The sequence below is a fragment of the Corvus hawaiiensis genome, chromosome 18, assembly GCF_020740725.1.
Source record: "Corvus hawaiiensis isolate bCorHaw1 chromosome 18, bCorHaw1.pri.cur, whole genome shotgun sequence".
Classification (NCBI taxonomy): domain Eukaryota; kingdom Metazoa; phylum Chordata; class Aves; order Passeriformes; family Corvidae; genus Corvus; species Corvus hawaiiensis.
Genome location: NC_063230.1, coordinates 3296169 through 3323832, shown reverse-complemented (window position 1 = coordinate 3323832; position 27664 = coordinate 3296169). Strand labels below are relative to the sequence as shown.

Genomic DNA, 27664 nt, shown 5'->3' with positions numbered 1-27664 from the left:
GGTTGTGTGGGTGCACAGCCAGGGCGAGAGGGCTCTGCTTGGCAGAAGAAGCTGGAGGGGACATGGTAGCAGGAGGTCCCTGGGGCTGGGTGGCCAGGGGTACTGGCAGTGGTCTGCCAGCCCTGCTGGCCACATGAGTCTGCATATCTAAAAGGGGCATTTCTGGAGCCTCCACCACAAAATGCAACTGAAACTATATTTTGGAAGTAATAGTGGACTTGTGTTTTCCAGAAAAAAAACCCAAACATTTAAAGCAGTTTCATCCTCTCAAGCTGTTTTTTATTAAAGCTTCCCCAAACAGAATTTTTTTAATGTGTTTTTTTTTCTTTTTAATTGCTGCTGACAACAACCAAAAATGTATCTCATACTAAAACATAAAAAAATACCCCATAGAATATGATATTTTTCTCCTGTACACTTGCGGGGGGGGAGGGGGGGGGGGTGGGGAGGGGGAATTCCCTTTCCTCCCCTCTTTTCAAAATGCAGCAGAATTAGTTTAATTTTGGTTTTGTTGTTTTTATTGGCTACTCTGATTTGTGAAAAGGCTAGAGGTAAAAAAATGATGAAAAAAGGAGAAGGAAGGTGAAGGAAATGTACAGACTGGGGGGAGGCTGAGGAGCCCTGGCTGGAAACTCGAAGGTTCCGTTCTAAATATAATTTTTTTCAAAATATCTATAAAGGAGAATTAAATTGAAAATTATCTCCAAGCACTAGAAAAGGAAAAGGGCGGTGGGCAGGTTACACTGGTGGCTTGGGCAGGACAGGGATCCTGGGGGGCCAGAGGCTGATGCAGTGGGGGCTCTATAGGATACCTGGCCCTGCTCCACACTCCCAGAGCAGCTGCTGCCTGTCCCTGGGGGCAGCCCCACTGTCCTGGCAGGAGGGGACCTGCTAGCTTTGGGATCATCCTCCAGGGCTGTGCAACACCAGATACTGCAGCAGCAGCCTTTGGCTTCTCCCCCAGGCGCAGTCCCAGCGACAGGCTTCCTCAAGCAGAGTGGCATCAACATTGACTCCAAGGGCTTCATCGTGGTCAACAAGGTGAGCCCAGGGGCAGCCCCCACAGGAGGGAGAGCAGGAGGAGCGGGGTCAGCTCTTCTGATGGATGACCTTCCCTAGGGTTCCAAACTGCTGCCAGGGGCTTTTCATGGCCTTTTATCTGCTAAGATTGGCAGAATTGGAATTTTGGAATTCTTTGGGTTGGCCTGTGCAGGGCCAGGAACTGGACTTGATGACCCTTGCGGGTTCCCTTTCATCTCAGGATATTCAGTGAGATGCTAAGATTCTGGGAGCGTCACCAGGAGTGCCTGGGACCCCCCTCTGCAAATGGGGGTGTGCAAACCTGAGACCTGGATGCTCTGGCTTGGGTCTGGCTCTGAGCTGTCCTGGAGTGCTGTGGATATTTAAAGGGGAAAAAAATGAGAAAGATCCATCTTTTCAAGGATCCTAAAGGATCTCATCCTTTCTCCCTACCACCAGTGACTGTGATGGGAGCAGTGTTGGAGCTGGTGGGAGTTGGTGCAATGGGCAAAGGAGTGTGTTGGGAGGTAGGGCTCAGTGCCACTGAGCTTATGCTCATGCCTGCAATAAGCTGGGCTCTATCTGCAAACACCAACAAATTTCAGACTTCTGAGAGGGGCTCCAGGACACCAGTCCATATCTCTTTTTACTCTATAACCCACTGGCCAAGGGATACTGTAGGTCCCTGCCTGTGTGTTCTCATTTGAAAGTGAAGAAGGCTGAATGAAATCTCCCCTGGGGGTCCCGCAGCCAGGCAGAGGTTTTCCCTGTGTTCTGGGGGATTGTGGCAGCACTGGACCACTCCAGCTCTGGAGTTTCTGTTCACGTAGAGTGCAAACCCCACTAATGCCCACCTCTGTTCCCCCCTGCAGATGATGCAGACCAACATCCCAGGGGTCTTTGCTGCTGGAGATGCTGTCACATTTCCACTGGCCTTGAGGAATAACAAGAAGGTGAATGTCCCCCACTGGCAGATGGCCCACATGCATGGTAGGTACTTTGCAGAAAAAAGCCTTTTCCAGATTCTCAGGAAATTTCCAAACCCTCCAGAGCAAGAATGAGACAACTGCCAACAGAGAGACTTGTATTGAACATTTTGAAGTGTGTGTATCTTATGCTGCCTATTGTGCCTTCATCTGTCAGCATTCTTGCCAAGCTTTGCCTAACAATGCCTCATCACCAGCACAGAGGAGCCCAGGGACAGGCTTTCTCATATTCCCTCTGCTCCCTGGCATTGTGCTGTCATTTGATATTGGTTAAAATATCAGGTACTCATGAAAATCATAACGAAGGGTTCATGAGTTGAGATAAGGATTAGGAGAAAACACTCTAAGGGCAAAACAGGTTCAAACCTAAAGGTATAAAGTAAATTTATTCTTAACAGAGTCAGAGGAGGATAATGAGGAATAAAAGAAGCCTTTAAAATACCTTTTCCCCCCCCAGCCCCTCCCTCCTTCCCACCAACAGTGCAAGGAGACAGGGCGTGAGGGTTTTGGTCAGTTCTTCACTCGAAACCTTTCTTCAGTTCGCTTAGGGAAAGGAGTCTCTTTTTCCTGCTGTGCTGTGGGGTCCTCCCCATGGGAGACAGTTGTCTGTGAACTTCTCCAGCGTGGTTCTAATTTCATGAGTATCAGTCCCCCCCAACCTGCTGTAACATGAGTCCCTCCCATTGGCAAAGCAGTTTTCCCAAAACTGCAGGCTTGGGTCATTAGTCCATGGGGTGTAGTCTTCTAAAGATAAGCTGCTCTAGTTTGGAAGCAAGAGTCCTCTTTATCTCTGGAAGCAAGGGCCCTCTTTCTCCGTTCAGGTCTTCCACTGGATTACAGCTTTTGCAGCATCCACCTGCTCTGGCGTGAGCACCTTTTCCCACAGTCTGTGAGTGGTTCTCTGCATCCCCCCATGGACTTCATGAATTACAGGGAGACAATTTGTTTATTATAGTCCTCACCACAGCTTGCAGAGAAATCTCAACTCTGACATTTAGAGCACCTCCTCTCCCTCTTTCTTTCCACTGACCTTGGTGTCACCATATTGTTTTTCTCCACATGTCCTCACTTCCTCCTCTTTCTCCGACTAGGAGGAAAAAAATTTGCTGCTTGTAAGTACCATTGCCAACAAATTCCAGTTCAAAGATTTTTGCAAGATTTCGCAGTGCTGAGAAGTTGATCTCATCTAAGTTCTGTATCGGGGAATCACTCGCCATGTTTTCGTCACTGGCCACGTGGTCCCCGCCACCACTGTGTGGGTAGTTGCGGCTGCCGCGGCACTGGCACCATTCAGCGCCTCTCTTCATGTGGGGTTCTGAAAAGGAGAAGCCGCTGCTGCCACCCCTGCCCTTCTGCTCACAGCATGGCTGGCTAAAAGCGGCCAAGCAGGCAAAATTCACTGCAGGCCGTGCTGAGATGGCTGTGGCCACATGGCCCCAGACACACGGAATGGTCCCAGCAGTGGTGCCTCACCACCCCTTGGAAAAAAAACGCTGCACACGGTTTTGATTTCCTTCTTAAATATGTCATCACAGAGGTGTTACCAACTTCTCTAATTGGGCCAGCAGCACGTCCATCTTCAGATCCATCAGAGATTGGCTCTGCTGGACACAGTGGAAGTTTCTAGCAGTTTCTCACAGAAACCACCTTTGTGGCTTCCCCCCCGCCCCCCACCAAAAAATCAGGCTGTGTTAAACCAACACACATTGCTGTGGGAGCCTGCTCTTCTTCTTGCCCTGAGACACTTAGGAGTTCACATCCTAATGCCAACCTGGGCTGAGGTTCCCAGCTGGGCTTCCCACACTGCCAGGCTGGCCCAGGAGTGTTCAGCAGAGCTCTGATCCTTCTCCCATCTCATCAGTCTGAAACCCCTGGTGTGATGGGCTGCCCTCATGGCCACAGTCCCACAGGGAGGTTTCCTGTGCCCTGGGTGAGAGGTTTTGGAACCACAGCTCCAAATTCAGCCTTTGGACACATCCCCCACATCCAGACATGTTTCTGCAGCAGGGACTGTACCCCAGCAGTCTCCATGCCCTCCAAGGATTTGTCCATCCCATCCCCATCTGGATAGGAGCTCAGCACACCCTCAACCCTGTCACTGTTGCACAAGCTGGGGGGAAAGAGTCTCATGGGTACATGGCTCACAGAAGTGGAGGTGACAAGTAGGAGCTGCACCATGGGAAGGAGTCTGAGCCCATCCTTGCATGCTCCCTGCTTTGTATTTGTTGCTGTGTGGGTTTTCTCATAAGCAGTTCTTGGTTTCCCTGTACTCTGTGACTGTGGATGTTGATGTTGTGACCTGAGGGCAGAGCATGGAGCTTGACCTGGTGTGGCAATTCTCCTGTCCCTGTGCTCTCTTGCAGGCCGCATCGCCGCGCTGAACATGCTGGCCCACGGCACAGAGATCAGCACTGTCCCGTACCTGTGGACAGCTATGTTTGGGAAGAGCATCCGATATGCAGGTATGAGGCTCCCTGGGGCTGCTGAGAATTTGTGCTGGTTGCAGGTGTCCTGGGATAGAGAAGCCAGGGTCACCTCCCTCGCTGTGAACCCTCCACAGGGCTGCTTCCCTGCCTGGCTTCTGAGGGAGTTCAATGTCTCCTCTGAAACCCGTCTGCCATGAAGTGCACTTCTCTAAACATGATGGAGGATTGACTTAAATTAGATATTGGGAAGAAATTCTTCCCTGTGAGGGTGGTGAGGCCCTGGCACAGGTTGCCCAGAGAAGCTGTGGCTGCTTCATTCCTGGAAGAATTCCAGGCCAGGTTGGAGTGGGCTTGGAGCAACCTGGGGTAGTGGAAGGTGTCCCTGACCATAGTAGAGGGTGGAACAAGATGTTTTTCAAGGCCTCTTCCAACCCAAAACCCTCCTGTGATTCTGTGATCTTTGGTACCTGCATCTCCAGGTGCTGGTCTCTTGGTCACTGCAGGATGTTCTCCATCTAGTACTGGAATGAAATACCCTGTCTTAGAGCTCAATCCATAGGAATTGCTGCTGAATCCACTTCTGCTTTGCTTTCCAGGCCATGGGGAAGGATTTGATGATGTTGTCATTCAGGGAGATTTAGATGAACTGAAGTTCGTGGCATTTTATACCAAGTAAGTGTTTCTCTTGTCCATGTTCCTACACAGGCATTCATCTGAGATTACTCTGCTAGGCTGGAAGATAGTTCTGCCAGAGCTTTTGTCAGTCGGTTTTGTTCACCTCTGGACACTGACCTTGTGGGACACTTATACAAGGCCCTGGAGAAGTGATGGTCTGACTGTACAACAAGTTAAACTGGTCTTTGGACCTGGTGTCTCTGCCAAATGTAAACCCTTTGTCCTCATAATCTCTGGGAGCAGATGGTGGCTTCTACTGGCAATTACTATCAAATATTTCCTTCCCATCTCATCACCATGTTAATGATTTGTGACCAGTGCTGGACAGGGTGCTCAGGCATCACTGTTTCTGCTTCTGGTTTGACAAATTGAGCTCAAAAAGCTCTTCTGTCTATCGCAAACTGTGAAGGTTTGAAGGAACTCAGGAACTTTGTTACACCTGTAGTGAAACCCAGCTCCCCCCGAGGTTGAGAGCCTACCTGGGAATGCATCCTTGAGATGTGTTGGCAGCTGGGATGTGTTGCCTCAGCTGTTCTGGAGCCATGCTGGCTGTTTAGACTGGAAATACATTAATTTATCCCAAAAATATTTGCTGCTGTTTATTCTTCTGTTGCCTTTGTCCATCCCAGTCTGAAATCAGTGGCCACAGAACACGCTCATGCTGGAACCAGAGGGGTTTCTCCAAGTGCTTTCTGATATTAAGGATGAGGAGAGGGAAGCCAGGGAAGCAAAGGGCTGCCCAGCTCAGCCATCAAAGCACTTGGCAGAAGCATCCAGGCAGGGAACAGGAGGGAGCTCTGGACAGGAGCCAGCTCTGGCTCTGCAGACATCACTTCACTGCCCCTCTGTCCCCTCTCCAATGTACCCCATGCCTTCTCCCTCCCTGAGGGTGGCCCACTTGCCCACGTCGCTCCAGAATGGAGCCGGGTGGTTGGATGTGTGCATTGGGCTTGGAGAAGCATGGGGCTCATTGTCATTGTATCACCCCAGGGATCCCTGATGCTCACCCTCCTCCCCCTGGTACCTGCACACCTTGGGTAAACACCTGCTGCAGGGATGGGGCTCCAGATGGCACCCAGGGCCCTTTGCACATTGGATACAGCTCAGAGTGTGCTGGAACCTTGGCCAAAATTGCCTGAAGGGGTGGGTTTGTGCCAAGGCACCACCTGTGCTGGGGAGAGCTGCTGTGGGGATTCTGCAGCTGCTGTTCCCCTCCTGCAGCCTTTCCATATGAGAGCATTTTATCTCTTTATCCCAACCCTAATCAGAAAGGAAAGGTCAGGTTGCTTTAATTAAACATCTGAGGAGGCCGTTCAAAGGGAACGCCCTGAGCGAGGTGCATAATCCCTGCTCCATGCCAGGGCCCCACAATCTGTGTGCTGTGGTGGCTGCAAGGGACAGGGGCTGCCAGGGAAACTGGGCTTGGCGGGCAGCACTGGGGGTTCCTGCTGAGTGCTGTGTTGTTCTGCCACCCAGGAGGGGCTCCCGGAGATGGCGTGTGGGTACCAGGACGGCATTCCATGCTGAGAGCCGGAGGTACTGGGAAGCACCGGCTGGGGGGGTCAGCCAGTGTGTCCCTCCCCTGCTGCTTGGCTCCCTGTCTGTGAGAGGCCACTGGAACATTTCTTCCTCTTTATTTTTTGGTGGTAGTTCTTCTAGTTGGTGATAATGCTTTTGGACTGAGGACGGTCCCAAGCTGACCATTTCCTCTTGCTTCCTTCTGCTATGCCCACCCTGTGGTTTGGACTCTTCTCCTCCCTGGTCCTCCTTGATTGTTGCAGGAACCGCTGGTGGTTCCCACTCCTATAGCCTGTCCTCAGAACTGGATTTCACAATAAGGCTTCTTTTGCCCCAGAGTTTGAAGAGGAAAGCTGTTTTGTCAGAGCTGTGTAGAGGTCAGTAAAAGACCCTGTGCTGGGAGGTGTAGGGGACAGCACTCTGCAGATGTCCCTGTGGGACACTGCCTTCACAACAGACTGATGTCATCCTGCCCCTAAGACCTTGGAGACCAGGGAATTGCTGTGGCTATCTTCTTCACAGTTCCCGACCTCTGTTACGTTGAACCCTGCAAAGGAAGGGAAGACCATGTAGACACATCCACTGTGCTTCCCTCTTTCCTCAGTCTTCACAAAGACTTCTGATTGCTCCAAATCTCAGGTTCAGGAAGGGAATTCTTGCTGCCTTTGAAGACCTTTTGAAAAAGAGGGATTCCTCCTGGCTTCCCTTTCTGTCTGACGAAGTGTTCAAAAGCCACTGCTGATGCAGGATGCTCCAGCTCACCAGCACCCCATGAGTTATTTTGCAAAAGGAGCAGCTACCCCATGTCCTGCTGACAGAAATGTTTGGGCTGCATGTGCCTTCCTGGCTGGCCCCTTCAGGCACTGTCTGGGCTTGAGGCGGAGCCAGTGGGCAGCTGGTGGGAGTATATCTTTTGGTTCCCTTGCACACCTTGGTTATTCATTGCTTGGAACAGCACATCTCCCACTGGTTTTGATGGATAGGTCTCTCCAACCACTTTGTGTTTCCCAGCTGGCAGCTGGCTCTGCTCAGGAAACTGCTCTCCTTTATTTGCTGTGAGCTTGTTTAGGAATGGGAGTTTTTTGAAATAGTCTGATGGAGCTGTCCCATGGCTTTATGGACAGATGTGAGAGATGGCTTTAACTCCCATGGCTGCACATGGCTGTCCTCTGAAACACAACTTTTGCTCTCCTCATCCTGGGAATTAGGCACACATCCCTCCCCACCCCAGCTGCTCTTTGCTCTGTAGATCACAGAGGTCTTTGGCAGTGGATATAAGAGCTGATCTTGGTTTAGTGGATGCTTCTACTCTTCAGTTTATTCAACAATATCACCAGAGTTTAATATCTTACGCACACATCTTCCCTGATCTCACAGGGTGCATTCAGTTATCTCCTCATGAGTCAGGCTTTGAAAGTTTATGCTTGGATTGACCTCGGCAAACCTCAGATGAGAAGGGCCCTTCTCGTTTGCGTGTGACCTTTAGCCAAAGCTCCTCCAGCAGTTTTACATCCTCTTCCTTCTGCTTCATTTGTTTTCCACTCAACCTTTGATCTCAGCTGCACTGGGATCCTGCTAGGGGAACAGTCAGCCAACCTGGACATCCCATATACATGGGGACTTCCTTGCTGGGGCTGTGGGGCCCAGGGGTTGGACACCCAACTGTCCCAGTGCCTGTGGAGCAGCTCAGAGTGGGCCACTCTGCCCATTTGGAGGTGGAGATCAGGAAGGAGATGTGGAGCATCCCAACTGAGTGTTCCACAGGGAAATCCTGACCACCTGCCTCTCCACTCCCTCAGCACAGGACTGCAGTGCAGGGATCACAGCTGGGCATCCTTTGTGGTGTCCAGGTTTTTATCCACCATCAGATCTACCTTTGGTGGTGTTTTCCCACAGATGCCAGGGTGCCAGAGCTGTCTCCATCACCTAGGCACCCTAGTGATGCTCACCACATCAGCACATGAACATCGGTGGGACCAGTGGGGCCAGCCTGCTGTGCCACTCTGTGCCCTCTCCCGATCCTTGTTCTAGCCACTAGCACAATCCCTGTGGTGCTCATACCTTGGGATCGGGCCTGGCTCTGGAGTGGGTGTTCCTCTTTGCCTCCCTCTTTTCTCCATCATGGTGGGTTTTGGGTGATGGAACTGTGGCCATCCAGGCTGCCCTAACTGCTTTGCTCTGCCTGGCCCTAGGAGTGACGAGGTGGTGGCTGTGGCCAGCATGAACTATGACCCAATCGTCTCCAAGGTGGCCGAGGTCCTGGCTGCTGGCAGGACCATCCGGAAGCGCGATGTGGAGTAAGTAGACAGGCAGTGGGAAGTGGCAGTGCCAGGGCACTGGCTAAGCAGAATGCTGGGCAGAGCTGAGCCTTTCCCACTGATCCCTCTCCATACCCTTCTTGCATCTCCCTTCCTGTTCTGCTTCCTCCATCCCCCCTGTGCTGCTTCCTGGCTGCCTCCTGGTCTGGCATCCCACACACATGGGATTTATCTTAAACACTAGGAACCAAATCCCTGCACAGACAGGATGGGATGGGGATACTCCCTGCCTTCAGGCACTGGCACATCATCAATGAAGCAATGCCTGATGCTGGGGTGCACCTGGGCACCTAGTCAGTCAAGGAGACCTGCAGAGAGGGACTGGGTGTGTAGTCTGTGCTCAACTCCCTATGCACAACCCAGCCCAGAGAGCTGGTGGTGCCAGGATGCCGGCCTGTGGTGTCTCAGCCTCCAGTTCCTTGGAGCAGAGCTCATAGGCAAAGGGCAGTTTTCTCCCTTTGCTTCATTCTTAAGGCCGTGCAGAGGAAAGAGCATAGATTTGTGCTGAGGGTGGGTGCTGGAAAGCAAGTGCCAGGGAGGTGATAACAGCTGGGAAGAAGCCTTTTGAGTGGGAATCAGAACTGCTGAGGGAATATGTGGGTCCCTGTCCCACGGGTGTTTCCACATCTGGAATAAAAGCAGATCTTTTCAAAAGCTCAGGGAGAGGAGCACTCCCAACCCTCAGGCAGCTCTGAGCCAGCTCAGACTCCCTGGGCACCCCTGGGATGGGGAGCATGTCGTGGGCCCACCCAGCTGAGACCGGTTTCATAAAATGACTGAATAGTTTGGGTTGGAAGGGACCTTAAAGCCCAACCAGTTCCACCCCCTGCCATGGTCAGGGACACCTTCCATTAGCCCAGGCTGCCCCAAGCCCTGTCCAGTCTCACCTTGGACACTTCCAGGGATCCAGGGGCAGCCACAGATTCCCTGGGCACCCTGTGCCAGGGCCTCCATCACCCCAGTACATCAGGAAATGGTTGCTGGTGTCCCACTTTGTGGCTGGGAGGGAGGTGGTATCTTGTGGGCATCTCAGGGGTGGGGAGGAGCTGCTGGCACTGTGATGGGGCTTGGGGACTGGAAGAAGCCAGATTAAACCTGAATGCCTTTTCTCTCTCTGTCTCCTGCTGCTTTCACAACCTTAGGCTGTTTGTCCGTCATGGCAAGTATGTTCGGTTTGGGGTCTTGAGTGTGCTGGGTGTGAGGGGCTGGTAGGAGGGACAGCCGACCCCCTGACTGGGCCATGTCCCTAATTCCCATGTGGGGACACTGGTTACATGGAGGGTGTCCTTGTTTTGCATCCCCCTCGCATGGGGGGCAATGCTGGGTGGTAGGGCTGCGACTGCCAGGGGCCACATCAAGCACAGATCCATGGGGAATGGGCAGCTGCCTTTTGGCTGGGACCTTGCTTGGCTGGGGGTTTGGTGGTTTTCCGTGAATTTTCAGCTGAAGGGCTGCTTTTAAGTATAAATAAATAAAATATTTGAGCTTAGTTTTACACAGAATTGAGGATCTGCAGATGACTTTTTGGACAGTTTAGTGACAGGTGAGTGAGGGCAGAGGAGGGAGCAGGGTGTTGGGATGAACACCAAGTACTGGACTAGCACTGAGGCACACCAAGAGCATTTCCCTGGGCATGCTGAGAAACCCCTCACAGTGCTGTGGTTTTTCTCTCTTTTAGAACTGGAGACATGTCCTGGCTAACAGGAAAAGGCTCCTAACGCCGCTGATGGCTGAGCCCTCCTGATGCTGCACTCGCCATGGGGAGATGGGATGGCAGCTCCACGGTCTGGTGGGAACCCCATGGCTCAGCCATTTTCCTTTGAGACCTGGATGAACCCACGCCTGGCGTTGTGCACTGACCTTCCCAGGAGGATCTCCCACCACTCCTCTGCCCCTGTGCCTGCTAGGCTGGGGCTCTGCTGTTGCAATTGCTGTGGAATGCTGGAAAAGCAGCCCCCAGAGAGCGTGGGGTTTGGCACTGGTAGTGGGCACGGGTGCCATGTGGCTCCGGATGCTGCCATCAGGCTGAGGGTCCCCAGGCGGGTCTGCCCCATGCATGCCCCTCACCCCAGCAGCACGAGTGCCTTTGGTTGCTCCTGTGCTTTCATGCATGATGCTCCTTTCCAATTTCTCTTCGCTCCCAGCAGAGCTCCAATGTGCATCCCTGCAGAGCCTGACATCTGCTCCCTCCCTGCATGGCTGCAGCGTTTGCCACAGCTCTCCCTGTGCCCACCCACCCCAGGGGGCATCTGAGCGGGCCAGGAGATGGGGTCACACTGGGTGATCTCTGTGCAGCTGGTGCTTGTGTTGTCCAGGCTGGTCCTGTGCAGGCCCCCAGCAGAGGTGGGTCCCTGACCATGCTGAGGGCTCTGGAGCTCATTGGTCCCCATCCCAGCATCTCCTGTCCTGGAGCAGCCAAGAGGCATTCCCTTGTCTCTGGGGGCTCAGCTTGGGCTGGGGAACTGGCAGTTCTTGGTCCGTTCCCGGGGTAGCAGGGGTACCTGAAAGCTGTGATGGCTCAGCTGCAGCCCTGGGCTGGGTGGCCACCCTTCCAGCCAGCGTTGGGATATCTCTCCTTAATACTATCATGGGATCACTGATGCTGCTGAGGTGTTATTCGAGGAAAAGTAGTTGGAGGAACATTTCTGACTGTCGATCCTCTGTCACTTGTCTGGCGTAGTGACAAGGCTGCATTTCTCAGCCCACTATGCCAGTGCTCTGCTGTCCTGTTCCCTGCCCCATGCTGAAGAAGAGCCGTGTCTCCAGCTCAGGAGTGGACCTGGCCAGCCACAGCCCCGTGCCATCAGCCCAGCAGAGTGGGGGTTGAGGGTCCCCGTTGGAGAGACTCCAGTGCTTTGTTCTGGGGGTGACTCCTTCCCCAGCAGTCAGTGTTTTACCCTGAGTCCAAAACAAGAGGATTTATATTTTTAATTTGATTCACCCCCTATGAATTAAAGCAATACTATTCTTGGGATCTGAGTAATTTCTGATTCCTTCCAAGACCTTGGGTGACCTATGCAGGTTGGCCAGGTTGTTCAAGCACCTCCTCTCTGGAGACTTCCCACCTGTGTCCAGCTCACCCGTATTTATTTCCACTCTTTCAGAGCTCACCTGGGTAGAAGTGCACCAGTGTCTATCACATCTCTGGTTTCACTGCAAAGCTTTTCCCAGGTGGAATGACCAGGAGGGACAGTAGCAGGATGCGCACACTCCAGCACATAGTGATGAACAAGGACCACTGTTCATCAAGGACTACTGGATCCAAAAAATGATGGGAACTTGCAAGTCTCATCTCAGGTTCCAAAAGACAAATGTCAGTGTTTCTGTCCCCAGGTCCTCCTCTGAGGGCAGGGGTGGCTGGGGCTGCTCAGCTCCCAGAGCCCCAGACAGGGCTCTTCCAGAGTGGCCTGGGGCCATGGGCACTACCCAGGTGGAGGCAGCTGCCCAGGTGCTGCCTCAGCTCTGCCCACTACCCACAAAGATCTGGCTTTTTATCCCATGTCCTGCTGGTGAGATAGTTGGGCTCGGCTTTGGCAGCTCCCCAGGAGACCCAGCTGGAGTGCCAGGGGACTCTGGGGCACCACAAGGTGATATTCCCTGGAGCTCTGTGTTTTCCCCAAGCTCTCTGACTCCATGCTGGGTGAGACTGGCAGCTCCCCCAGCACAACTTGGCTACACTGGGGACACACTAGCAGAGTGCTTTGTTTTTCAGGAAGATGCTTTTTGACCTCCTTTGCCTCTGATGCTGCCTCATCCAGTACTGGGCATAAGCTGCATAAAATGGGTATCACCCCCATGTGCACAGGGCTGAAGACCATTCAGGGGCCAAGGAAGGACTTTCTGCCCCAGTTTACAGCTGCAGTGGGGGTAACAAGTCCCATTCCCTGCTTTTTACAGAGGAATTGTTTCAACCAGGGCTGGTAATATCATCTGTGACACAAGAAATTCCAGTCACGACTGTAGCTTTCCTTGGGACATGTGCCAGGTCATGGGGTGGGGCTGCTGGCTCAGATGGGTATTGCTCCTCTGCACAGGTGTGGGGTGGTGTTAAACCTGGGACCCCTCATCCAGTGCCTTGGCAAATGCTTCTTGGTGGTGAGTCTGTCCAGGCACATGGGCAAGGCTGGGTTGTGTTCTCTGTCACCTCTCCAGGCACATCTTGCAACCTCTCATGCCAGGAGAGAAAGTTTCCATCTCTACTTAAGAAACTGCCTGTTCCCATGAGGCATGAGAGCCCAGCTGTGGCACATGCAGTGACCCCCGGCTGCAGTGCCCCATCTCAGTTATCTTCACCAGACTGCCCAGTTATCATCTTGGTTGCTCACCTTGCAGACTTGATGCCCCCAGATCCTGAGCTCTCCACCAGCTCCTGCTCCTCAGATTCTGGGCTGTGCCTGTCACCCTGCCCATGTCTCGCCTGTGTGCTGGCAGGACCTGAGGGACAGCTGGGGCTTTGCCTCTGCCCCACTCAGGTGAGACCCCACTTGGAGAACTGCACCTAGCTCCAGGGTCCCAGCACAGGAAGCACCTGGAGCTGCTGGAGCAAGTCCAGAGGAGGCCACGGAGATGCTCCGAGGGCTGGAGCCCATCTGCTCTGGAGCCAGGCTGGGAGAGCTGGGGATGTTCACCTGGAGAGAAGGCTCCAGGGAGAGCTCAGAGCCCCTTCCAGGGCCTAAAGGGGCTCCAGCAGAGCCGGAGAGGGACTTGGGACAAGGGATGGAGGGACAGGACAAGGGCAGGTTAGGACATTGGGAAGAAGCTGGGATATAGTGAAGAAATTCTTCCCTGGGAGGGTGGGGAGGCCCTGGCACAGGGTGCTCAGAGCAGCTGTGGCTGCCCCTGGATCCCTGGCAGTGTCCAAGGCCAGGTTGGACGGGGCTTGGAGCAACCTGGGCTAGTGGAAGGTGTCCCTGCCCATGGCAGGGGGCGGAATGAGTTTTAAGGTCTGTTCCAACCCAAACCACTCTGTGATTCTGTGATCCTACAACTTCAGCCAGTCAGGTGGTAGTCTAACCCTGCTTTCAGGGTTTGGAAGCATATGGCAATGAGCTCTGCAATTTCATTTTAGCTTTATCAAGGTAAAGAATCATCTCTTTCTTTGGTTTCTTGTGTTCCTTGACAATTCCTGGCCCTTAAGGATCCCATTTATAGCACCTGCTCCCACTATTTGAGGCAGCTTCTCTGATGCACCTTATGGGGTGAGTTAGAGGCTGAAGATCATGAGGTGAGACCAGATCTGTTCTACTCAACAGTGTCAGTGTAAGACTGACACTTACATAGCGTGTCCAGGGAAGGGAACAGAGCTGGGAAGGGGCTGGAGCCCCAGGAGCGGCTGAGGGAGCTGGAAAGGGGCTCAGCCTGGAGCAAAGGAGGCTCAGGGGGGACCTTGTAGCTCTGCACAAGTCCCTGACAGGAGGGGGCAGCCGGGGGGGTCGGGCTCTGCTCGCAGGGAACAGGGACAGGAGGAGAGGGAACGGCCTCAGGCTGGGCTGGGGAGGTTCCGGTTGGATATTACGGAATATTTCTTCATGGAAAGGTTTGTCCAGCTCTTACACAAGCTGCCCAGGGCAGTGGTGGAGTCCCTATCCCTGCAGGTGTTCAAGAAATGTGTAGATGTGGCACCTGGGGACATGGTTTAGTGGTGGCCCTAGCAGTGCTGAGTTAATGATTTTACCTGATGATCTTAGAGGGTTTTTCCCACCTTAATAATTCTGTGATTTTAAACTTGAAGTTCCTGAAGGATCATCCCCTTTTCCTGTCATTCACCTCCGGCTCAACCACCCCCTCACACATCATACCTCACTGCCCTCCCCAGCACTCCTGAGCCTGGATGGGGCTTGGGGAACTCACAGTGATGGGTAAATGCTCCATGAGCCTGGAGGCCTTGAAGAAGCATTTCAGATGAAAAGCACCATCCTCTCATGAGGCATCCCCATCTGTCAGGGGTCTTTGAGCCGTATTTGTGTCGATAGAGCCTGGCTGGGAGAGGGTGCAGTTGCTGCAAGTCACAGTGACAGGTATAACCTGCTGTCACCCCCTAAAGATGCTGCAGAGGGGAGATACTCTGTGACTTTTGACTTCCTTGCAATTCCTCCTTGTGATTCCTGCACAGGCTTCGTGTTCCAAGGTGGGAATTCTCCTTCCTCAGATCCCCTTTCCAGCTCAGCAACCCTGTCCCCAGGGAGCCAATGGCCGCGTGGCCCTGCGCATTAGCCTGGCCTGTCATCCCATTGATTCCCTTCTGGCTAATCCCAGCTAAGCTGGGCTGGGGCGAGCAGGGCTCGGCTGCCATCCATGGCTGTGCCCACCCCGCTGCCCCCCAGCCTGCGCCGGGGCCTGGTGGCCTTCAGTGGCTCCCTCTTCATCAACAACAAGACATGGGATAGCGGCACTGCCCACACCTATCAGCCAGGTATGGGCAGAGGGGCTCTGCGGAGGGGGCTTGGGGACAGGGGCTGTCTATCACTGTGACCCTGCTCAGCACATCACCAAAGCACCTGGGTGCCTCTGAGCCAGGAGCACCCAAAGGGTCCCTGAACCCACCCACCAAGGAGGGGAGCAAAAATAACATTTGCTGCAATCAGCTGTTTGTGGGACCCAGGGGCTGTTGCTCCCCTCCACAAGCTATGAGGCGGGGTCCCTCTGGGCAGGGGGACCCCGGAGCTGGTGAGCAGCCTGCCCATCCCTGCCCATCCTGCCTAGCTCATGAGGTGCTGTCCAGCCTGCCCCTCCAGGTGATGCTCTACTTCAACGTCTACTACTTCCCGGTCTGGTGCCTGGCTGAGGGGATTATGCTGCACCTGAAGGTACCATCCTATGGGGCACATGGCAGTGGGGGGAGCTGCTCCTGCCAAGTCTCCCTGGGCTTGGGTGGGGGACAAAGTAGGCAGGGGACAGAGGAGCCTCTTGAGAACTAATGGATCCCCAAAATGCCCTGACCCCCATGAGACAAGATTGCTCATCTCTGTCTGCCAGAGATGGAAATCATGAACTTTCCAGGCAGGAACAGTTAAACCAGGGGGGAAGAGTAGGCAGAGCTGGGCACCAGCATGCTGAGAGCTGGCAGAGCATGGGCAGCTGGGTATGGGGAGGAGGGCACAGGGAGCTGGGCATGGAGAGCAGGGAATGGTACACAGGGAGAGGGGAAACTGGACAGCTGGACTGGGACAAGGCTGTGCCCCCATTACAGTACCACCTGCTGCCTTGGCACTACCAGCTCCTGCTGGTCACAGCCTTCCTCATCCTCTCACTGGCTGAGGGCTCCCGCCTCTACCTGGGCTACCTGGGGAACCTCCAGGAGAAGGTAAGCACTGCCTGCCCTGGCCATGAAGCCCCCTGTGCTCAGTGAGGATCAGCCCAGCTGGGGGAGCTGGATGTCCCCTCACTTGGGACCCAAGTGCCCATCACTGTCCTTCCTCTGGAGTTCTGCCTGGAGCTGTCCTAGAAGAGAATTGTGGGTGCAGGCAGGATCTGGAGAGAGGGAATGAAGGGGACCCACTTGCCCTCCTGTTGTATCCCTCCCATGTAACCCTTCAGCACTGGGGGGATTTGACAGCATCTGGCCACAGCTGCGTGTGGCAGGGACATCCCCAGTCTCCAGGTGCCAAGGCCAGCAGTGGCTGATGCAGGGAGCTCCAGGAGCACAGGAGGGTCCCCCCAGCCCACCGCTACCTCCTTGCCCTATCTCAGCAGGTTCTGCTCCTGCAGGTGCCCGAGCTGGCTGGGTTCCTGCTCCTCTCCTTCCTGATCCAGCTGCCCCTCCTGCTCTTCCTGCTGACGGATAGCCAGGTCATCCACCTGCCGCTGGAGGTGCCCATGCACAGCTTGTTCCTAGCCTTCCTCCTCATCGAGATCGTGGCTGCCTTCCTGGCGCTGAGGACCATGACCAAGCAGCTGGCGGCACAGTTCTATCTGCGGCAGTTCCAGGAGGGTGGAAGGGGCTGGCTGGAGCTGGGGGACACAGGGGGACAGGCAGCTGAGATGGGGAGATGCAGCAGGACCCCTCCACTCCACACAGCTGGTCCTGGCTGGGAGCATTAAAGGGTGCTTGAACCCACAGACACTGTTTTTGAGCCTTGTGGAGCCTCCAGAGCAGCACGCAGGCACAGCTCAGCTGATCCCTGCCCTGCACCAGCCAACACACCCTGGGAAAAGTGGGAGTGACAGGTCAGTCCCACTGAAACGTTCCGGCTCACCCCAGGGCTGTGCCTGTCCTCACTGAGCATCAGGCCTGGCAAGAGGCAGGAACCAGGGTGCAGGAACCACTGCATACCCCTAGGAAGTACCAGCCCAGGGCTGGAACCTTAAGCTCAGCTCCTGAGCTTCCCAGGGAGGTTCTGAGAATCCAGGTGGCCCACATGAAGCCATCCCAACTGGAAGCATGCAGGGTGCCACGAGGTGCAAGAGCAGCACTCCACAACCTTACAGTCCCTCCAGGACTAGAGACAGAGCAGAGCCTCCTGCTTCCAGAACAGCTTTATTCCATTGCATCCCTGTTTTTTAAGGGAAATCAAGGCCCATGGCCATTGGAACATGGAGAATTGCAAAATGCTTTAAGCCTCTTGTGCCAAGCAGGACCAGCTGCTCTGCAGCATGCTCTGGTTCTGGGGCACCTCCGTGGGCAGCTCTGCTCCAGCACTGGCTGTCAGTGCTGCAAGCTGCCCCTGGGATGTCTTTGTGCCCTGGAGCCAAGAACTGCTGCTGCTGCCTGTGCTTCTCCAGCAAAGGCAGACCCTAACCGCAGCAGTGCCCACCTGGGCCAGGACTGGCCCACCTCCACCGGGGCTGCAGCCATGCCCCCATCACATCTACCTGGAGGTGGCTCTGGAGGGAAGGGTGTTTTCAGTGGAGCATTCCTGATGTCCCTAAGCTGCGGCCTCAGGCTTACCTTTAGGGGGTTTTGCCTGCAGAATGAACAGGGACATCAGTATACAACAGGCATGGAGACATGGAGACAGCCCAGGCAGCCCTGGGCTACTCTGCTTGGTCTCATGCAACCAGCTTCACTGTCCAGGACCCCCACTGTAGTCTGGATTTGAGATCAGGCATTAGGAATATTTTCCCCCCCCCCCCATAGGATGGTGCATCCTGGGGACAGTTCACCAGGAGATGGGGCATCTCAGTCCTCAGAGGCTCCAAAGACTTGGCCAGACAAAGCTGGAGATGACCTGAGGCAGGGCTGCCAGCTCTTCTGGTCTGTAGGGACTTCCCTGTGACTCCCTGATTCACCAGGGCAGTGAATTCCCACAATAGAATCATGCTTGGCATATAAACCTGTCAATGAACCACAGAATGGGATGTGCTCTGAAGAGCTGGCCTCTCTCTGCACAGAGTCCCAACAGATTCCATTTGGAAGAGGGTGAATAAACATAGAGCTGGGTCAGTTTTCCATGTAAGGTCTCCATGGGGACCCATTGATGTCTTAACAGCAGCTGAGGTCATGGTGCAACATTCCCTGACTCCCGGCACCAGCTGGATCCCTCTCTCAGTTCAGACTGGCAACCAAGCCCAAAATTTGGAGACTCAGAGCTGCTCCACCAGGTTTTTCCCTGATCTTGGGAAGTGAGTTTTAACCAAAGGGCAGAAAATAATTAAATCCAAAATGATTCACTTCAAAAACCTCTTCTCTCCCATGTGGCCCTATCCTTACCTCCTCAAACTTCTCCTTCCAATAAAGGTCAGCCTTTGCATCCAGGTAGAGCAGAACCAGGTCACAGACCATTGTAGCCTGGAGACAATCAAAAGTTGAAGACATGAAACTTCCCACAGGAATGCCTGGCCTTCCATCCTAGCTCCTACTGAGCCCTGCAGCCAGCTGTGGGCATTTGCTGGGGCAGTGAGCCAGCCCTGCCTCCAGCCAGCTCCACTGGCTCCTCTCTGACCCAGCCTGGTCCCAGGAGCTGCAGAGAAGGTCAGACAGGATCCCCAGGCTGCAATGGATGGACAGGGAGGGCTGTTCCAGCACACTCACAGTCACATATGGACTGGGACGAACATGTCAGGGAGGAAAGGGGGGCAGGTGGGGGACCTCCCTGTTCCTCTGCTAGAAAGGAAGAGCCACAGGAGGGCTCTATAAGGGGCTGCCCCACCATAGTGACAGAACACTGAGTCTCTTCAGAGGTGGAGGAGAAGCAGAGAGCAGCTGCTCTCTCCTGCCAGCAGCACCCCAGTGATGCTCTGTCCCAGGATCCACAAAAAAACCTGACCTCCATGAGATGTGACCCAGACAGCACTCAGGAGCCCGATCCAGTGGTGTCATTACTAATGGTCACAGGGAAACCTGAGCTGACACCCTGCCAGACCATCTCCCCTCTGTGCTGGCTGGCACTAAGGAAGCCTTGTGCCCAGACAAGCAGGGAAACAACTGAGAAGTGGCAAATCCCAAGCCACAGATCAAAGGAAAAGAGGGTATCTGAAGTACTCACAGCACCAAAGAAGGCGATGCTGGTGCCAAAGCTCACGGCAGTAGGAACAATGCTGAACTTCCCAGCCTGGTGAGAAACAGGGGAGGAGTAAGAGAGCAGGTCAGAGGGGTGAGAAGGGTATGGGCTGAGCCTTGCGGGGCAGCGTGCTCAAAGTCAGAAGGATCCAGGGATATTTCCCCATGCCCACTTGTAGGAACTACTGCTGTGCTGACTCCAACCTCCTTTGGCTGTCAAAGAAGGGACTGAGGTGCCTGATGACCTGGAGGCAGCAGAGGTTACTGTGACCCACCTGCTCCTGCAGGCACAGCAGGAACCTCCCTCTTGCTGCAGCTGCCACCCATGGAACCACATCCCAGCAAACATGATCCCGATGTCATGTGTTCCTCCCTGCACAAATGAGTCTGGTGGTTTCTCTTCCAGCTGTTCTCTCCTGCTCCACAGCTCCTGGACCTGCTCTCTCTGCCTAGAAGTGGTGCACCCTGTCCTGCACTCTGTGCTTCATCTTCTTTAGGTGCAAAGGGCGCTACTGAGCACAAAAGACCAGCTGTAGACATCTCTCACTGTGGGAAGTGCTCTCAGCACAGGCTCCCTCTTTGGAAAGCTAAGCACTGAGTTTGTGAGTGATGCTGCACAGAGTAGCATCAACAATCATGGAAGCATGGAACGGTTTGGGTTGGGAGGGACCTTAAAGCTCATCTCATGGGCAGGGACACCTCCCACTGTCCCAGGCTGCTCCAAGCCCACTCCAGCCTGGCTTTGGACACTGCCAGGGATCATGGGGCAGCCCCAGCTGCTCTGGGTACCCTGTGCCAGGGCCTCCCCACCCTCACAGGGAACAATTCCTTCCCAATATCCCATCCAGCCCTGCCCTCTGGCACTGGGAAGCCATTCCCTGGGTCCTGTCCCTCCATGCCTTGTCCCAAGTCCCTCTCCAGCTCTCCTGGTGACCCTTTAGGCCCTGGAAGGGACTCTGAGCTCTCCCTGGAGCCTTCTCCTCTCCAGGTGAGCACCCCCAGCTCTCCCAGCCTGGCTTCAGAGCAGAGGGGCTCCAGCCCTGGAGCATCTCCGTGGCCTCCTCTGGGCTCACTCTAGCAGCTCCAAATCCTTCTGGTGTTGGGGACACCAGAGCTGGAGGCAGCACTGCACCTGAGCAGAGCAGAGGGGCAGAATCCCCCCTTACCCCCTGCCCACACTGCTGGGAATGAGTCCAGGACACAGGGGGTTTCTGAGCTCTCAGTGCACATGGCTAGGGCATGTCCAGCCTTGATCACACCACACCTTTTCCCCCTGAGGTTACTTTTAATCAAGAAGGGATTAATTGTCCCAGTTCAGTAGAGTTCAGGTTGATCTTTGTCAGGGTGCTCCCACCATAAGACCCTCAGAGAGAGAGGCCCACAGGCCCAAACCATCTCACCTTGCCTACAGAACACTTCACAGCCCCCATGTCAGACCCTCAGTGAGGGAAATCTCTCTCCTCAGGGCGTTACCAAAAGGTTTTTCCTCAAATGAGAGAGACTGTTTTCTTCTGCTCTGCTTAGAAAACTCTGGAAAGAGGTCAAGAGCTCACTCAGGTGGGGAGAAGTGGCAGTAGCAGAAAGCCACGGGGGTAGAGTGGGAGCAGTGGTGTGAGGAGTCAGCCCTGGGGCTGAGGCGCTCATGGTACCTGGCCGTGCACGGAGACGTCAAAGCGGATCCCGTAAAGCTTCAGCAAGTTCCGGTAGAGCTGCTGCTGAGAGCCCCAGTAGTAGGAGGCAGTTCTGTGGGAAACATTGGGCATGGCTCAGAAAGGCAGCTCTGTGCAGGCAGGGAGGGAAGGGGGTGCCAGTGCCAAAGGACTGCTGGGCCTGTGGGTTCCTGGGTGTCCTCCAGGCTGGGAACTGGGCATACACGTGCTGCGATGACTCACTGGCACCAACAGCAGGGCATCAGCATCCCCTCAGCACCCAGTCTGGGTCACTGGGAGCACGCAGCTCCACTGGGAGTTCAGGTGGGGACAGTCACAGGTCCTTGCCCTCAGGCAGGTAATGCCCTGCTCAGCTCCAAACACAACAGCTACAAAGTGTGAGAACTGCCACACCATCCCCGTACTGACAGGCCCTGCCCTGAGTTACCATTCCCCATTGTCTTGGAATTACAGAATCATTGGAAAAGGCCTCTAAGATCATTAAGTCCAACCAATTAACCCAGCACTAAACCATGTCCCCAGGTGCCACATCTACACAGCTTTTAAATCCCTTCAGGGATAGGGACTCCACCATTACTCTGGGCAGCTGCACTAGGGTTGGACAAACCTTTCAGTGAAAAGATTTTCTCTAATATCCAATCTAAACACTCCCTTAGTGCAACTTGAGGCCGTTCCCTCTCCTCCTGTCCCTGTTCCCTGCGAGCAGAGCCCGACCCCCCCGGCTGCCCCCTCCTGTCAGGGACTTGTGCAGAGCCACAAGGGCCCCCCTGAGCCTCCTTTGCTCCAGCCTGAGCCCCTTTCCCAGCTCCCTCAGCCGCTCCTGGGGCTCCAGCCCCTTCCCAGCTCCGTTCCCTTCCCTGGACACGCTCCAGCCCCTCCAGGTCTCTCTTGTCAGGAGGGACCCAGATCTGCCCCAGCACTGGAGGTGTCTCAGCGGTGCCAGAACAGGAGACAGGCACTGCCCTGGCCCTGCTGCCACATCAGGGCTGCACAAATCAGGTGGCCTTGGCCTCTTGCCCATCTGGGCACACCAGGGCTCATGTTCACCTTCCGGTTCTTTTCTGCCTGCAGTTTTCCAGCCACCCTGACCCAGCCTGGAGCATTCCACAGCATTGTTCTGACCCCAAGACAGGACCTGGCACTTGACCTTGTTGAACCTCACACCACTGGCCTCGGCCCATGGATCCAGCCTGTCCAGATCGCTCTGCAGAGCTTCCTGCCCTCCAGCAGATCCACACTCCCACCCAGCTCAGTGTAATTTGTGAACTGACCGAGGCAAACTTCCTGTCCTCCCTGCTCCTTTCAGAGCATCCATCAGAGCTGAAATCTCAAACAACTGCCATGTGATCCCAACAGGCCTGTGTTGCTGCTGTCCCAGCATCCTCACCTGAAATTGTACCTTGTGTCCTGCAGGCTGAAGGAGTACTGTGGCTGGCACTGGGCAGCAGCACGGTCCAGGTCACAGTTCCACTCGATAAGAACTCTGATGCTTCCCCCCTGCAAAACATATTTTATTCCAGAAGCATGGGATCAGATTGGCTGAGTTATTAACTGTTCAGACATTCCCAGATCACATATTCCCTTAGCATTTCAGGTCAGTCCTCTGCCTCTTGCTCACATCCTTGGGGAATTTCGAGTCATCTTCCATACTCATATAAAAAAACAAGTACCAGTAGTGCAAGGTCTCCAAAGTTCTCTCCAGCTGCCTCCACCATGTCACGGACACGGAACACAGGGCAGGAGGGGTTGAAGATTGGATCATATGTGCAGGTCTTGAAATAGCTGGGGTCAGTAGTTTGTAAAGTGTTGCACCTGAGACAGGAGAGAGGGGGGGCAGGGGTGTAGGAGGTCATAGAGCCCAGCTGTAGGACTGAAAAGGGGACCCTCTCATTGGATTGGGCCCCCCAGTGCTCCTGCATTGGTGGGAGGACAGTCAATGCCTCGCCTAAAGTCTCAGATGGAGAGAGGGTGGAGAAAAACCAGCCCAGAGGAATCACACATGGGGTTATCCTCTATAGCATGTGCCATGGCCTTCCCTTCTGCCTCTTTGTGCTCCTCTGTTTCTTCCCAGCACCCAGCTCTAGTCAGTGCTCCAGGGGTGACAGCAGGGACAGTTCATGCCATGTCTCCTGCCATGGTACAGAAGCACAGTCAGTGTGCCTGGGGCCATGGGGCCAGTGCAGCCCTTTACTTGCCTTCTGTGAAACCACTTTGCAAACACTGAAAGACAAAAATATTAGTTTCACTCCCAGATGAGAGCTTGGGAATGGCTGGCCTTGTCCTGCTCCCCACAGTGCTCTACATGGGCAGATGGACATTAGTCCCTCTCTCTGAGGTGTCCCCATCCCACTGCTCTTAGAGTGGTACACTCAGCACAGCTGAAGTGACCTGTATTCACCTCAACACCTGCCCTGCCCTAACTGCCCCCTGCCCTAACTGCCCCAGCACCACCTGCCCTGGCTGCCACTGGCTCCACAAGCCTCAGCTCCTCAGCCCCATGACAGGCTCAATGCCAAGGCTGGACCAGGCTGAATGCTCAGCCCATCTGGGAAGTGCTGTACTTACTTGGAGAAGTTAAATTTGGTGAAGTGGACAGTATTTTTTATAAAAAGAGTGAAATTCTCCGTCTCGGCCAGAAGAAGTTTCCTAGAAAACAACAACCAATGAAGTCAAGTCTTGCACAGTGGCCAAGGCCCCATTTCCTGAGCTCTGCAGTCTCTCCTGCAAACCCAGGATTTTGGCTACAATGGACAGGTGCAAGAAATGCTCTTGGGTGAAGTCCTCTGAGTTTAACTGACCAGGAGGTCAATGTCAAAGGTCTCCCTGAGCCTGGCTGCCCCTTGGGCGAGTGTGGTCAGGCTCCTGGTTAACACAGAGCGGAAGGAGCCAAAGCTCCCAACACCTGCTGTCTCCTCATGTGTGATTACCTGGGCAGGGTGCCATTCTCCACAGGGCACCAGCCATAGATCTCACAGGTGGAACAGGTGGCATTGAACATCAAACATTTCCCGGTTTTTATCCCTAGAAGCGAGACAATATAAGACAGGCTGAGAGAGCTGGGGCTGACCACCTGGAGAAGGCTCCAGGGAGACCTCAGAGCTCCTTCCAATGCCTAGAGGGGCTCCAGCAGAGCTGGAGAGGGACTGGGGACAAGGCATGGAGGGACAGGACCCAGGGAATGGCTTCCCACTGCCAGAGGGCAGGGATGGATGGGATATTGGGAAGGAATTGTTCCCTGGGAGGGTGGGGAGGCCCTGGCACAGGGTGCCCAGAGCAGCTGTGGCTGCCCCTGGATCCCTGGCAGTGTCCAAGGCCAGGCTGGAGTGGGCTTGGAGCAGCCTGGGACAGTGGGAGGTGTCCCTGCCCATGGCAGGGGGTGGAACAGGATGAGCTTTAAGTTCCTTTTTAACCCAAACCATTCTAGGATTTTGTTTCTTTAGCAAAACACCCAGTACCATTGCCATGGACCACAGGGTTTCCCATGGGACAATCTGCGTCTTCTGTGCACATCCCGTCAAGGACAGAGGGGCTCTGGGAGGGACAGAGAGAAGCGCGGTCACTATGCTGTGCAGCTACCTGAGGCCATGCTGTCACTCCCCCCCGCATTGTTGCACTGCTGCTCCTGCTTCTCCAAGTGCTTCCCAAACAACTAGAGAAGAACAGTCACCAGCCTCTAGCCAGTCAGAAGAGAGGCATGTCCAAGGGCCAACCCTTCCTGCCTGTCTCCATGCTCTCCAGAGCATTTGCATCCTGTTTCTCGGAGGCAGAGGAAGCCTCAGGAGCTACCTCAGACCTTTCAGATGGAACTGGGAATCAGCACAGAGGGGTTCACAAGGGCCTTAATGACTGAGCCCATTAAACACCTTGTAAAGTACCGTAATGAACTCCCTGGTGGAGAGCTTAGTAGACCCTAAATCCAGCATAACACAAGTTTTACAAGAGACAGGGAAAGCTTCACCCTTACTCTGGACCTACCTGATTGTCAGGAGCAGTAAAAACCTCTTATTCAAACACAGAGAGATTATGTACTTGGGGAAACACCACTAACACCTCCCCCAGGCCATGACAGGAGTCAGCAGCTCATCAGAAACCCACCTCCCCAAGCCCTGGGGGACACAGAGGCCCAAAGGCAGGTGGGGAATCCCCAGTTATGGAGTCAGAAGTCGGGGTCTGTCCAGGCCTTCCCCGGGCTGACCCAGGACAGCCCCAGCCCCTCATTCAGGTGTAAACCCCACCAACGTGATCTGAGGAGTAGCATCTTTGGGCTGGGTGGGCTCTACCTAGGGGTCTGGAGTCATTATGGGATGCAGGAGAACATCTCAGGATTGCACAGGGTGTTTACAGGGAATGGGTTATTTAGGGGAGGAAGAGAAGGCATGGGAAGAAAGGAACTAGGTAGTCTGAAAAGGAACACAAACACTGGAACATAAGGGGATAAAAGGATGCAAAGTTTTAAGTGCATGTACAGCTGCTGAAACAGCTCGGCTCATGTTTGGTGCTGCCTCTGGCCACAGACACACTTGTCCGCCAGCACCAAATACTCTGGTCATCGAGAATATTAAGACAGCTCCAACTCCCTGCAGAGCCAGTAGCTGCCACTGCTAAATATTCAAAGTTTTCCAAATATGAATGTCATCTACAGCCCCAGTGCCAGGAAATGAGGAACTCCTAGAGATCAGCATGGGGTGTAGGCTGGGACAGGCACCCACATACATCCCAGCTCTGGAACAGAATGAAATCCTCAGCTCTGTGTGTCCTTGGCTTGCACACTGCAAACCCAGCATCTAGAGGTGCCCACGGCTGCCTGTGAGAAACCCGAAATGCCCTACAGCACTTGTCTTCCCCACTGTTAGGACTTTAGGAGTTCTCAACATTTTAAAGATGGATCATTTGTGCCATTTTCCCCAACCCAGACCCGGTGTTTCTCCTCCTCTGCAGCATTTGGCCACAGCAGGAGCTGAAGGGACCATTAGGACAATTGGTGCTTGGCTTGGGTACAATGTGCCAGCAGTGGCTCAGCTTAAAGGACATTTGCTCCCATCTGCTGAGCTGGGTCCAGCCTGGGAGAGCTCAGCAGAGGAGCTGGCCTGACTCCAGCCTTAAAGGGAAGATTTCTCCCAGAGAACATATACCATTTAGTGTTGGCTGGCTGGAAAACCATCTAGACCTTGTGCTCCATTTCTCCTAAAAACAGGACACTAAGATGGACATTAGTCCTGCAGCATGGAGTTATCAAGGAAACATGACACAAGTATCCATGGAGTGTGTGTCAAAGCATCCCCTTGTTCAAGGGCAGCAGAAAGCCTGGAATGGTCATAAAAATGTCACCACACAAGGAATCCAGACCTGGTGAGGCCCCATGTCCCCTGTCCTGACCACCACAAACAGTTCTGGTAGCATGTGGATACACACCTTGGCTCATGCGGGTGTCACAGAGTAAAGTGCAGATGAGCTGGGGAGAGCTATGAAGCAGTGAGAACAAGGGGAATCGGGTTTCGTGGTAATATAAATCCATTTTTTCCTGTTATCTGGTTTTCCACTGGGTTCCCTTGAGCAGCAGGACCACTAGCTCCATCCACCACCCCTGTGAGGCCAGGCTGGGACAGCTCCATTCACTCACCTCGGGGCAGGTGCCTTGGGCTTGCTGGATTGTGGCAATGAAATTGGTCACCAGGAAGAGCACATTTTCTCCCTGGGAAGCAAGAAGAAGCCATCAACGGGGCGCTTGACACCAGGGTGGGTCCAAGGGGACGCCCTGTGACACCATGGGTGGAACAGGCAATAATGCCCTTGCCAGGGCTTTAGGAGGCCAGTGGTACCCGCGGCATCCCCTTGCCAAGGTGACTGACCGCATGTGTGACCTCCCTGCCCCCGCCCGGAGCCCGGCCGTACCTGCGGGGGCCAGGTGAGATCCGCAGCGTCCCAGAGCCGCCGGCCCGCGGCCTCGGCGGCCGCCGCCCCCTTCACCTTGGTGACCATGGCGACACGCGGGGCCGCATCGCGCTCCTGGTACCCCTTCCGCAGCAGCAGCACCCACCTGCGGAGGGGCGGGGGGCTCTGAGGGACTCCCGGCCGGGCCCTAGGGCTGGGGGTGTGTCCCCACCCCAGCAGGGACCGGCCACCCCCGAGGGCAGGGTCCCTACCCCAGCAAGTAGCCAAGTGCGCTCAGCTGCAGCAGCCGGTGCAGCAGCCCCACCCGCCGGTTCCGCGTCAGCGAGAATTTGGCAGTCTTGTAGTCGAGCAGGGACCCGCAGGGTGGGCCTGGCATGACGGCACCGGGGGGCAAAAGCAGACACAGGGCGGGTAGCGGCACCAGGGGGTGTCGGCACTAAGGGGAAAGGCGCACACGGTGGGGATAGCGGCACCGGGAGGGAAAGGCAAGCACACTGGGAAAGGCGGACCGCGGAGGGAAGGGCGGGAACGGGGGGCTGGCAGCCCCGGGAGGGAAAGGCGGACCGGGGAGGGAAAAGCAGGTACGGGGATATGACGGCCCCGAGGCCGTTGGCCGCGGTCACTGCACCCCCGGCACTGCCGCGTTCCCCGCCACAGCCCGGCCCCGCCCCTCGCGCGCCCGCCCCGCCCCGCCCCGTTGCCATGGCGGCGGCCGCGGCCC

General features: G+C 54.8%; 3 protein-coding genes across 17 annotated transcripts in view; 2 read left to right on the top strand and 1 right to left on the bottom strand.

Moving 5' to 3' along the window:
* The window catches only part of AIFM3 (apoptosis inducing factor mitochondria associated 3), a 66721-nt gene extending 43995 nt beyond the window's left edge, over nucleotides 1-22726 (top strand). For 4 of the 8 annotated variants that reach the window (XM_048323291.1, XM_048323286.1, XM_048323293.1 and 1 more), the window contains 6 exons: nucleotides 965-1041; nucleotides 1893-2010; nucleotides 4370-4468; nucleotides 5029-5104; nucleotides 8818-8922; nucleotides 22123-22726. In XM_048323291.1, coding sequence (XP_048179248.1) covers nucleotides 965-1041; nucleotides 1893-2010; nucleotides 4370-4468; nucleotides 5029-5104; nucleotides 8818-8922; nucleotides 22123-22309 — 662 coding nt within the window. In that variant the 3' untranslated portion in view covers nucleotides 22310-22726. Of the gene's footprint in view, nucleotides 1-964; nucleotides 1042-1892; nucleotides 2011-4369; nucleotides 4469-5028; nucleotides 5105-8817; nucleotides 8923-10085; nucleotides 10487-10621; nucleotides 11916-22122 lie in introns of those variants that run through there. The other 4 variants (XR_007207488.1, XM_048323289.1, XM_048323287.1 and 1 more) reach the window with 4 other exon arrangements.
* P2RX6 (purinergic receptor P2X 6) lies at nucleotides 258-27604 on the bottom strand. 6 transcript variants are annotated; one of them, XM_048323299.1, is made up of 12 exons: nucleotides 27195-27602; nucleotides 26944-27088; nucleotides 26672-26743; nucleotides 24507-24582; nucleotides 23979-24072; nucleotides 23617-23697; nucleotides 22722-22863; nucleotides 22439-22548; nucleotides 21031-21124; nucleotides 19368-19433; nucleotides 18593-18670; nucleotides 258-3321 (listed from the first exon to the last, which is right to left on the bottom strand). In XM_048323299.1, exons 1-12 carry the CDS (start codon nucleotides 27317-27319, stop codon nucleotides 3310-3312), a joined length of 1095 nt encoding a protein of 364 aa, XP_048179256.1. In that variant the 5' UTR covers nucleotides 27320-27602; the 3' UTR covers nucleotides 258-3309. The 6 variants fall into 6 exon arrangements, with proteins under 6 accessions (XP_048179256.1, XP_048179253.1, XP_048179255.1 ...); XM_048323296.1 differs by lacking the exon at nucleotides 258-3321 and adding an exon at nucleotides 3328-3607 and having other exon boundaries at nucleotides 27195-27603; XM_048323298.1 differs by lacking the exon at nucleotides 258-3321 and adding an exon at nucleotides 5681-7172.
* On the top strand, nucleotides 14594-17315 carry LOC125335580 (transmembrane protein 17B-like). Of its 3 annotated transcripts, XM_048323301.1 has the most exons (4): nucleotides 14594-15355; nucleotides 15646-15749; nucleotides 16133-16246; nucleotides 16651-17315. In XM_048323301.1, exons 1-4 carry the CDS (start codon nucleotides 15238-15240, stop codon nucleotides 16981-16983), a joined length of 669 nt encoding a protein of 222 aa, XP_048179258.1. In that variant the 5' UTR covers nucleotides 14594-15237; the 3' UTR covers nucleotides 16984-17315. The 3 variants fall into 3 exon arrangements, with proteins under 3 accessions (XP_048179258.1, XP_048179259.1, XP_048179257.1); XM_048323302.1 differs by lacking the exon at nucleotides 16133-16246; XM_048323300.1 differs by lacking the exon at nucleotides 14594-15355 and having other exon boundaries at nucleotides 15660-16246.
* Nucleotides 27605-27664: the final 60 nt, after the last annotated feature.